At 31.3% G+C, this 12,211-nt stretch overlaps 2 protein-coding genes across 3 annotated transcripts; one reads left to right on the plus strand and one right to left on the minus strand.

Annotated features, from left to right (window-relative positions):
* The first annotated feature begins 2,538 nt into the window (after positions 1-2,538).
* Positions 2,539-6,127, plus strand: LOC107909041 (uncharacterized). The gene is made up of 6 exons (XM_016836405.2): positions 2,539-2,714; positions 3,026-3,407; positions 4,065-4,375; positions 4,462-4,524; positions 4,926-5,350; positions 5,649-6,127. Exons 2-6 carry the CDS (start codon positions 3,082-3,084, stop codon positions 5,919-5,921), a joined length of 1,398 nt encoding a protein of 465 aa, XP_016691894.1. The 5' UTR covers positions 2,539-2,714; positions 3,026-3,081; the 3' UTR covers positions 5,922-6,127.
* Positions 6,128-8,010: 1,883 nt separating this feature from the next.
* Positions 8,011-11,245, minus strand: LOC107909042 (uncharacterized). Of its 2 annotated transcripts, none has more exons than XM_016836406.2 (4): positions 10,902-11,245; positions 9,765-9,998; positions 9,592-9,693; positions 8,011-8,937 (listed from the first exon to the last, which is right to left on the minus strand). In XM_016836406.2, the coding sequence occupies exons 2-4, from the start codon at positions 9,946-9,948 to the stop codon at positions 8,201-8,203; spliced, it is 1,023 nt and encodes a 340-aa protein (XP_016691895.1). In that variant the 5' UTR covers positions 9,949-9,998; positions 10,902-11,245; the 3' UTR covers positions 8,011-8,200. The 2 variants fall into 2 exon arrangements, with proteins under 2 accessions (XP_016691895.1, XP_016691896.1); XM_016836407.2 differs by having other exon boundaries at positions 10,727-11,231.
* Between the last annotated feature and the right edge of the window lie 966 nt (positions 11,246-12,211).

Genomic DNA, 12,211 nt, shown 5'->3' on the forward strand with positions numbered 1-12,211 from the left:
TTATTCTTGTTAAAATAAAAAAAAACAAAATTATATAAATTTCGGTTAAGTTAATTTTTTTTAATTTAGTTCGGTTAAAGGTTAAAAGATTAAAAAATTCAAGCAATTCAATTAATATTTGTTCGATTCGATTAACCGAACGATTAACTGTTTGAACACCCATACTTCTAAGCATCTCTTCAACCATATTCATTACCACCACTCATTCTAAATTTAACTCACCAAACTCTTCATTACTCAACAATCACCTTCAACATACCCACTACTGTTCATCATCACTGCCCACCACATTGCTTAAGGTCCTGTTCAGCCACTAATATCTCCATACGCCTGAACCCGATAAAAATACTTCTCGTATTAAATATTAAATGCAAATTGGTATTTTTTTTGTTAAAAAATTTATTTATTTATATTATTATAAATGATATGGCTGATAGAATAACCAAATAATAACATGTAGTACGACATATAAAGACTAATTTTTAATTATTAAAGTGGATAAACATTTTAATAGAAAGATTAATTTGCTTTTTATCTAACATATAAAAACTAATTTACAAAAGGGACAAAATGCAATTCAACTCTTAATACAAGAGTTTTCATAATATTTTTACCACTTATGCTCAACCAGCAACCAATAAACAAAGCAACAAATATTAACCAAAAAAAAAACAGAGGCCTAAAAGTAGAACTTATAAAAAAAAAAAAGTCGGAATACAAGAAAGAAAATAAGTGGGAAAAAGAACAAGAAAAGAGGAGGCAACACCTTAATATATAATTAAATTAAATTAAATATAAATTAAAAATATTTAATTCTAATTTATCTTAAATATATTTTTTTATAAAAAGTCAAATATATTTAATATTATAACAATTTATTATGTAATTAAGTTTTCATTATTTTGTAATTAAAAATAGATAAATGAATAAAATAAATACAAAATAAATAAATAATATGATTATTCAAAATTTCCTTAATAAATAAATATAAAGGGGGTTTACAAGATTTGTTTTTCTAACAAAAGGAATGAACTCATAAAAAAAAAGTATATTTTACAATAACCCGAGAGATTAAATCTCTTTTAACCAACTATTTTAGACATAGTTACTTTATTAAAAATAGTTAAATTTTTAAATAAATTTTATAGAAAAATATTAGAAGGACGAGGTTTTAAAAGTAAAACTGAGGGGTTTAAAGTCTTTTCCCGCACTTCTTTAAGTATGGAAACCGACTCCTTTTTAAATATCAAGCGTAAATTACACTAATGGTTTCTATATTTTGTTTACAATTACGTTTTAGTTATCTAATTTTCAAAAATTACATAATAGTCACTAATGTTATCAAATTGTTATATTTTAATAACTTATTTATTAACTTTCTTTTTTAAGAGAATGGTATCACACATTAACTCAAAAGGCAAATAATTAATTTGGTTTTGGAATTATAATTAAAATATGATTTTGATATTTTTAAACTTATTCTTCACTGTAATTTAAAAGATTAAAAATCTTTAAAAAAATATAAATATATAAATTATTTAAAATTATAAATATATTATAAATATTCTTCAAAATATTTGTCTCTAACAATGGACTTTGTAAATGGAGAATATTAAGTAGAAAATTTGCTTAATATAACATATAGTATATGAACTTGACATTTTTTCTAATTTAGTACCTAATTTTTTTTGGGTCCAATTTGGTACTCGAACTTGACACATTTTCCTAATTTGATACCTAAACTTGACACTTTTTCTTAAGCTGGTACTTAAACTTTTTGGGGGTCTGATTTGATACCTGAACTTGACTCTTTTTTTCTAAATTGGTACCTGGTAATTTTTTGTTTGATTTGGTACTTGTCAAACATTTTACAAATTACTCCAATATACTAACAATGTTATTTTTTTATGAGGTAGCAAAAATAATCAAGTATGACTGACATGTGACAGATGATATGATAATTTTTTGTATTTTATACGATCAATTACTTTTAGTTTTATTTATTTAATCAATTGGTTTATTAATTGAAAATAATGAATTTCTTTTAATTTGGGGTTTTAAAAATATTTTTTTCTTATTTAATATCAATTCGTTAAGCATAGCTCAATACCTATTTTTAACATGAATTTCCTCTAATACTTACAATATTTTTGTAGCATAGCAAAAAAAAAACTGTCAGTGTTTTGCGAAATTTGTATAATATTCAATAAATTTAAGTACCAAATTGAACCTAAAAAGAAGCTGAGGTACCAAATTAGGAAAAAATGCTAAGTTCAAGTACCAAATTAGGCCCAAAAAAGTTTAGGTACCAAACTAAGAAAAAAGTGTCAAGTTCAGGTACCAAATATTATATTAAGCCTAGAAAATTCTACAAATAATGAGCCAGTGATCCTTTCAATAATGTTAGTTAACTTATATCAAAATAATAATAATGTTAGCTATCAAGACGTAATTTTAGACAAAGTTTAGGGACCATTGATGCAATCTAAAAAGTAAAAATGGGGGGTTTTAAGTCTTTTCCAACAGTTGTATATAAGTATAGAAATTGATTTCCTCTTAAATGCCAAATATCAGAAGAACTTGATTTTCTTTAAAAAATCCCGACCCACTTTCACTTACCACCTCCCCGCCGCCAAACAAGCCTCTCCGCCGCCTCCTCCGCCAGTCCTTCACTCATGCCTTCAAGTTTCCCGCATGCCAGGAAACTAAATAAGGTAATTTTTAACCCCTAAACTTAACTTGAAACGTTGATTTCTACTTGAGATTTTGAGTTTTTTGGCGTCAATTTTGTTCACACCGCTATTGACGTCTTTAGCGGTGGCGCCACCGCTATTTGAAACCCTTGACTTCTTTTTTGGTGACTGCTAATTTTGAATTTCTCTTTTACAATCTTGATCAATGGGTTTGGTTTATTTTGAAAAAAATTAAACGTTTGAATGATTAAAAAAGATATATATTTTGTTTACAGGTTGAGTTTTATTATATTAGTGATATGATTTAATTTGTTAATTTTGAATCTTGACAGGGTTTAGGTGACTAGTTTTGACTGAGGATTTAAGTTAAGGTTTTGGGTGTCTTTATATGGGTCCTGACTTGAATCTGACCGAGAAAGCCACTTCGATAGTGGTTTCGACTGACAAGGAAAGCTCGGCCCGAAATAAAGGAAACAAGGGGATGCAAGGAAACATCGGTTTAGAGGTTGATCTTATTGAATGCATGGATTCTGTTGAGTCTGAGATGGTTGATGTTGAATGCCAGGATGCTACTGAGTTTTCGAGTTCTTTCGGTGACACAATTTCTGGGGATGAGGATGGTTCGATTGTGAATGATGAAGTTGAATCACCTTTGCCGCCCCTGAGGTTGTTTGGATCGTTATCTGATGGTTGGAATGGACAGTTTCAGATGGGGTACTCTTTTGCTTTGAATTCTTCTTTCCCGTTTCTATTGATTTTTGATAATGCACTACTCTGGGAGTGTAAACGAGAAACTTGTGCTTGCAAGTTTCTCAGGTTTTAATCACTGTTGAGTTGCTTGACTTGAGTAGTTCAGGAGCTTACTCAAGCTTTTGAAGTTGATCTTGGGAATCGAGCTTATCTTCTACTAGTAAAGGTGAGCTAATCGAACAAGCTTGAGCTGTTGGAGTTTTACCTCAAATCAAGCTCGAGGCATGATTTTGAGTCTCAATTTCAAGCCAGGAATGAGTTTCTTACAGCTTGAACTTGACTCAGTTCAATTACACCCCTATATAGTCTCCCTTTCATGGTAACATTCATTTCGAATGACCTAATATTGACCCTCCTAGGACTTCCAAATTACCGAAACTGTGTAAAAAGAACAATTGATATCAAGAAGTTATCTCCTTTAACTTGTTACAATGAACTGGTGCTCTCAAGAATATTTCCATATGTGGATCATTGACCATCATATTTGATGCTTTTTTTTTTCTTCTTTCCTTCAGCTTAATAGTCCAAGTAATTGCAAACAAATAAAATTTTTCATCTTTGTGAAGTGCATTTTTTCCACAGTTAGATGTCAAATAATAATTACCTTTTCTTCTTAACCAGGAAGAGAAGGTTAACGGATCACTGGAGGAGGTTTATTCATCCTATTGAGTGGCGCTGCAAATGGTTGGAAATTAAACTTTGTGAACTTAAGTCTCAGGCACTCAAGTATGAGAGAGAGCTTGCGGAATATGATAAAAGCAAGCAGTTTGAGTTTGGAAAGGTTACCTCTGAAGGTTTTGATGCAAAGTGGCGAGCTTTTCCTTCAAAAGCTCAAAGAAAAGAAGTAATGAAGAGGAGGAAGAGAAAACGAGTAGAAGATACCACAGATGTGGCAACATATATGTCACATCATAATATATTCTCATATTACGGTATGGAGCTTGTTATTATTCTTTATATGGTGTTTATTATTTAAAAAAAAGAACAAATCTAACTAAGTTTCTCTGGTGCCAATTAGAAAGTAAGAAATCCATTGATGCTGCCGCTGCTTTTGCTTTGGTTGATGATTGGGGCGATTTTGGTAAGAAGTAAAAATTATTTTTCTCCACGAGTGCATATTATAGCTTACATGTTAAGGCTGTGAATGATTAATAAAACATTGTGTGCCATAAGTGTTCCTTTTTAGTTTCGTATACAATTAAGTTTAGCTTATTTAACCCTATAAGATCTAACTCTTTCAACTAGGGATGGCTGTGATATTATATTTATTATATTCGGTTTTATATATTAATGCGTGTTTAGCTTAGAAGTTGATGTTGCTGGAACTTTTGAAGTTCCGAAACTTTATTTGTTTTTTTTTTAATATAGCAAAAAATGATTTCAGTAGAATTAAATATGAAATTTTGGCCGCAGAGATTATCCTCAATATTATAATTTTATACTGAGGTGATAATAGAACAATCCATCTCGTGATTTCTACAGATAATAAAACGATTGTTGGCTATGATGAAAATGGATGCAATGATGGATGGCCTTATCAATCTAGAGATGGTGATGATTTGATGGAGCAGATCCTTCGGAAGATTGAACGCCTACAGTCAAGAGTTCGGATACTAAAGACAAGAATGGACAAAGTTGTGAGCGAAAGCCCTCAAAAGTTCTCATCTATCAACATGTTGAGTTCTGTTGTACAGTCTGATGCATTGAACAATTCTGAAAGTCATCATTATGCTGAGAAAGATGATCGGAATAGTTTGCAATGTACCACATCCCGGCATGCATCTGAGTGTCTTATGTGGGATGATTTTATGCCTGAAAGCTCACTTTCAGGTCAGGCAGAGTTGGCCACTCTCCCAGATATGATCAGGAACATGAGTCAGTGTCTGCTCGCTTTTTCGTCGGAAAATGTAAGGTTTTATGTTCTAACATAATTTTGCTGCATTTTAAATCTGAGTTTTATTATTGAAATATCCATGTTTACTTTCATGTCCAACACTCATGTGGACACGGGGTATTGGGATATGACCTTAAAGGACCTTCCAATCAACAAGAAAGACAAAAAAAAAAACTTAGTATACCTATGCCGGATATATACTCATATCTAACACTCACACTTGAGTTCCTTATTGTTAATACTGTCTTGTACGAGCTATGCTACCATTGTTTCTTTCATGACTGAACTTATATTTGGTCCTATATGTACAGATCGAGGCAGATATTCTAATACCTAACCAGGCAGCTGAGGAGGAGTTGCGTAGTTTCGGAAGTTGTATAACCCAACAGGCAGAGAAGCCTCACGTATTGATAGACAACTCGAAGTCGAAAACTGTTCCTGGAGACAACTTGCAGATTAACATCACCTCTCTTCAACCAAATATGCAGCCACCATTTTTGAATTCAAAGCAAGCTGATAATGAAATGGCCGGTGGGGTTAAAAAGTCGGACCTAAGTGGATGGAGCCGGAGATCCTCGGGTTAACTGGATTTATGGAAGTCGACTCACATTTCAGATAGTTGAAATGGAGAAAAAGAGGTTTTTAAAGTTTTTCAGTTTTGATGATAAATATATGTAAATGGCAAGTGTGCATTCTGCTTTCCTCTCCCATTTCTTCCGCAACTTATATTACCTGTACATGCTACTTCTCACTCTACCTATAATATAACATCATACATGTTCAGTTCTTATATATATGTATATATATCCAGCAATTCTGTGTTCGTAATCATATTGGCTTTAGTCGGGTCGGGGTAAGGTGAAGGTTTCGTGCAGTTATGTTACTCAAATTCAAGTGCCTCTGAATTCAAATATGACATGACGACATGAGGATATTTTATTTTAAAGATAAATATCAAAACTGTATGTGAATTTATATTTAATATAATTTTTATAAATTATTAACGACATTATTGAATTGACATAAATTGTTTATGTAAATAATTGTATTAATTCGATAATTGCGTACAATTGGATTAAAATTAAATTGTTAATTTGATTTTTTTTTTCAATTATATTTAACTTTTAACATTTTAAAATGGGTTACATTTGATCATTAAATTTTTTTATTTTTTAATTAACTTTTTATGCATTACAGCTTGGATGTAATTTTCATTTTTACTTTTAAGTAGGTGATTTCCATTTTTATTTTTATTATCATAATTATTTTCAAAAAATTAAAAATTGTTAATCCACATTAGATAAAATTTTCATTTAAAACTTCATTCAAGTGAAACTTTGGATTATTTTAAAAAATTTTCATTTAAAAATTTTCAAAATTATTAAATACATTTTAATTTATAAACATAAAATCAACTCGCGCAACATACCGATTAAAAACTAGTGTATATATGAATGTAAGATTATGATTAAAATCCACATTAAGTCCATTATAAATGATAGATATAAAGACAAACAAAAAAAAATCGCTTGACGTTAAATATTTGAAAATGTTTTCAACAATTCATCACCAAAGTGTTTTTTTTTTTCACTTAAATACTCATTGAGTCTCTAAATTTGTCACTTTCCTTTAAATTGGTATATATATATTGTCTTAAATTGATGCCCAAATTTCATTCTATCAAGACATGGGCAATGGCAATGTTTTCTTCTCAAAACCCAGACATAAAGACATTTTGGCAATGCTTTTTAGCATTTACAAATTTCTGGGTTCTCCCATCATTTCTCTCTCAAAAAGAGTAAAATGGAAAAATCGAAACCTTTATGCTTACTTTCCCTAGTCGTTCTGTGCCTCATTTCCATTTCAGCCGCCGAGACGACCTACATCTCGCTGGATTGAACTTTTCGGTGGTGCATGCAACAAAGTTGATAAGGGAGTTGAATCTGTTTCTTGAGAAATCAACATCGTTGATGAAGATCCAGTTTCATTGCCACTGGTGGAGAAGCAATTTAAGTTCCCACATTTGACAGTGCTTAGTGAAACTTTGGTCCAGTATTTGGGTTTGCTTCTGGGAAATACCCACATTGAGGCTGGTTGTTTAGTTTGAGATTGATCTTTTTCCTTTTCTGTATGATAAGTGGGTGTGCCAATTTCAAAGATTTTAACTTTATTGCTGGGAAGGTGAAGTTGAAATGTTTCTTTTCTTTTCTTTTCTTTTCTTTTCTCCAAAATATATTTCCTGTTGACAACTTTGCAAGGATTTTAAAAAAAAAAGTTTAAAATTCTCAAGAAAAACGACTGATCAGCAATGGTGAAATATCAAACAATTTAGAAAACTTTAGTCATTAGTCACTAAAATCAACTAAGATTTTAATATATGAACTACTATTGGTAAAATTTGATGACGATGAAGATTGGATTCCAGAATTAGTGTTTAAATAAATTTTATTTTATTTTTAGTTTCTCATGTATTTTTATTTTTATTTTTTTAAAAAAGATAAAAAAAAGTAATATAAAATAATATTTTTGCTTAATTTTTTGTAATTTCTAAAAAAAAATATTTTTTTATTTATAAATTATTTATGATTATTTACATATTTTTATACCGAATGAAAATTCGGGTATCAACTTGGAAAAATAAAAGGAGAAGGCAAAAGAACAAGTAGAAAAAAGTGCAACACAGAAAACTTGGTTTCTAATTTCTATATACAAAAAAGAAGACACTTGCAAAGCAATGAACATATCATCTAACACTAAACTTTTAAGGCAAATGATAGTGGGAAAGAATAAGAAAATAGGCATTTTTTTTCAAAACAGGGGAAAACAAGTAAGAATGCACAAAATGTTTAGAAAAAAACAATACCTACAATATACTGGGGAGCTGGAAATCCAATCTTTGCTGCAACTCTTTGATTTTCATGGAAAGCTCCATTTTTTGCTCCTTGTAGCTCTGCAACAAGTATTGTTTTCCTTCTATCACCTCTTTTAACTCTTCAACTTCATTTCTCAGCATTCCGATTCTCTCCTCATCTCCCCTTCTCTTCTCGGGGGAGTCCAAGTTAGTCTCGATACCAAGATACCCGTTTGCATGGCCGTTTTTTATGTCAGGTGCCAAAGCTGTAACTGTTGAAGTCTTGTCGTTTGTGTTGACGCGTACTACGCAATGACCGGCAATCACCTTCCTCAGCCTTTGGATTTCTCTCTCGGAGTCGAACAAGTCACGATTTGCAACATCCAGCTGTGATTGTAAATGACTCGAGTGTGAAATTTGAGCATTTAGTGAATTCTGAAGCTCTGTAATCTGATCCTGCATCTCCAGAATCATATCGTCCCTTCTCTTCAACTGTTGCCTTAGCTTTTGTATCACTTCCCGCTTGCTATATATATCGGAGCCTGATTCTGAGACACGTGGTGAATCAGAGCAGTTGGAATGATGGAATGGCTTTGGAGGCAACTCAAGGCGATCAGGAGATGATGCCCACATAATGCCATTATCCTTGTTGAAATCAGATGTGGGAACTGTCACCAGAGGGAGAGCAACTTCAGATGAAGGCGGCATGTGGCCATTAGGCGGGTGCTTACCCCCTATGCTTTCAGCTCCTGTTTTCAACCAGAAACTTGAATAAGAGACCAAGAGGTAGAATTAAATTTATAAAATTACATGCACCAACACCTTAACTTTCACTATTAAAAAAGGTAAAGCATTAGAGAGCTATGTAGCTCCAACTCTTCGATTTTTTTCTGAAGTACCTATGTCAGTCACATTTTCGAACATAGGTATAGCATATGACCTCCAAATACATGAGAAAATGTTAAAATTTTGAGCATACCCATATCATACACCCAACAATCACAACTGAGTCCAAGTAACATAGTGAGTAAATCAATCTATGACTAACCAAATTAAGAATGGCAAAGAACAGGACTGTCATTGAGAACTCCAAAAGGACCTTGTCTCCCAATATGAAGAGCAACATGTTACAGCAAAGGCCAAAGGGAAATATTGTCATTTATTATTACTTTAAGGTAAGAGATTCCAGATTAGGACGTTGATCCAAAAGGAAAGTGAGACTTTGCTTTTTCTATTTCAAGCCAATACGTGACTATTTACGCTTTAAAAAAAAAGTGGCTTTGGAATATATCGGGATTCTCAACAAGCTTTTCTTCCCTTTTGTCACCCCACTCCAAAGATCCAAACTAAAGCATTGAAAGGTGAAAGGTAACAAAATTGTTTATTTATTAGCAGCCTCACACCTGAAATGCAGTTGAAGCACCAATCATCTTCTTGAGTAAATGAATACATGTTTGAGTGTAAACGGCAACCTGATGATCTCCTCCTGTCAGAAGATCCAATTCCTGTAACAAGCTAAATTCAGAAGCAGGCATATATTCAATAGAAACTATTGCCGAAAAAGATGCTAGCTTACCTTTCGATCTAGTAGAAGAATCATGCTGTTGCTTGGTATCAAGTGCCTGCTTCAGCTTGTAACCAAGGCGGATTGATAAGGTACTCAGCAAGGCACCACCAGCAATAAGAATCCAATTTAGCCCCTCACCCTGAAAACTTCTTGACTTCTGACCCCTAGATACCTGGCCACCTCTTGTATTCATTTTAAGAGTGAGGGGTCAGAGGAGAAAATTCTGAATCATCCAAGTATGACCTATAGTCAGAGTGCACCAAACTGCCATTACTCCTCATTTAAAACAAAATTTAGGTGAAATAGCATTAAGAAATACATAAGTTTAACAAAGGCCACCTATCTTCTCAAGAAACAAAAGGGTCTAATGAATTGCAAGTGAACCAAATACACTAATGAAAAAACAGTGCTTAAACTGCATGATTTCAATTTTGAGAGCAATTTGAATAACAAGAAATGCAATTAAGCTGTTCAACTAACAAAAGAGCAGGTTTGGCCTCTCTAAGAAGAAATCATCATCCATGGTTAGAATGTTTAAAACAACGATATAAACACGATCAACATCCCAAGCATTAAAGGGAATATACAAACACTAGATAACATCATAAAAACAGATGAGCCACAGATCAAGTTGGTAACTTCATCAATTAAAAAAAGCACCTTTCAAGTTCTATCCTTTCGAATTGGATATCAAGTTCAACAATAAATCTAAACAGTGTTGATCTACCAATCATAACAAAAGTAAACAATATTAACTAACTTATCCGTTACACAGCATTGTAAGGGATGCAGCATCAGTCATCAAATAAGTTTGAAAGATTCAATATAAATCAACAAAACAGTGTATGTCCAAATACTAGCACAAACGAGAGAAATAACATTCAATCTTCTAAACAAACTCCATTAAAATCAACTACAATAAAATCAACTACACAAAGCTTCGATTCAATTCGTCGCATTAAAATCAATACCTTACTACTGCAATGAGAATACAAACTCCATTTCTTCTAATATAAAAAAACGTTATAATTAACGTTTCGCAATACTGGAAACTTTATTCAAAGTAGTCGGAATCAGCAGAAAGAAAAAAGAGATTATCGATCAAAATTTTTTGAAATTCGATGAGAAAAAATGAAAAAAGCAAACCTCATTCAAGAATGGAAAAAAATTAGGGTTTGCTTGGAGCGGGGTTTATGCTGAAACACTGACACGGCGTCGTTTCCAAGAAGTACTTCCCCTCTGTCACTGTTCACTCTCTCGCTTTTTCTCACTCTCTAGCAATAGAAATGGCAGGAAACTAAAGAGAGGGTTTTTCAAATGGCGGCTTTTGGCTGATGGATGATTTTTATTTTTATTTTTCTATTGGATTAGAAAATAAAATTGTAAAATCTGGAGAGTATTACAATGTGAGCACGAAACGTGTGGGATTTTGCCTCGAATTTTCCGTTTGTTTCTGTTGAAGTTGTTATACCTTTTGGCTATTCATTCTTCATATGTTTTTCATTTATAAAAAAAAAGGAAAATAATAATAACAAAAAATAATAATAATTACTACTGCTAAGAAATAATCACAATCACTTGCTGTCGATAAGATTTGGAGCATTTGGATGTTATGCTTTATTCCAATATAAAAATTCAGAAAAATTAGTGGATCCATAAAATTAAATTAATTTATATTTTTGACTTCTATATTATTTGTATTTATTTATTTTTTAAATTAACAATTAAATTCTTAAGGCATGCTCTCAAAGAGACAGAACAACCTTTTTTTTTATGAAAATTGAAAACAACAATTAAAATAACAATGAAATATAAAAAAGTTATTATGCTATTAGGGTTATATCCAACTAAACTTGTCCATGAATCGGGTTACTCGTATAGACTCGAAAGCCTGCTCAAAATTTAAGAATGTTTGAGTAAAAATATTAAGCCTGATAAATGGGCTTGAGTAAAAAAATTAGACCCATTTAAAATATGAGTTTAAAGATTTAAGGCTCGAGTCCAACCCAAACTGTTTTTAAATTTATAATACTTTATATTACGTTGCTTTTACATATAATGTAATTTTAAACACATTAAAAAAATAAATCTATAAGAAATATATAATATTATTCTAACGTAAATATTAAAATAATGTTAAAATAATTATATAAAAATTGTATAAAATTATTAAATATTAAATATTAAAATAATATAATATAAATATTTAAAAAATATATATATGTGGACAATCCTAAATTGAGCTTAGATTAATCTTTTACAAATTTGAATAAAATTTTAAACCCATATATAAATTATTAAAAGATTATAAATTTTTTATTTTAAAAAATTATAAACCCTATTCAACTTATTTTTGTTTCAATTTAATCAATTTATATTGATTCGTTCTTTCCTTTACTTTACCCTGATTAGTTCAGGATCTGACCGTTCCGACCGACCTTATTTCAAGAACCTTG

Source organism: Gossypium hirsutum, chromosome D08, assembly GCF_007990345.1.
Source record: "Gossypium hirsutum isolate 1008001.06 chromosome D08, Gossypium_hirsutum_v2.1, whole genome shotgun sequence".
Lineage (NCBI taxonomy): Eukaryota > Viridiplantae > Streptophyta > Magnoliopsida > Malvales > Malvaceae > Gossypium > Gossypium hirsutum.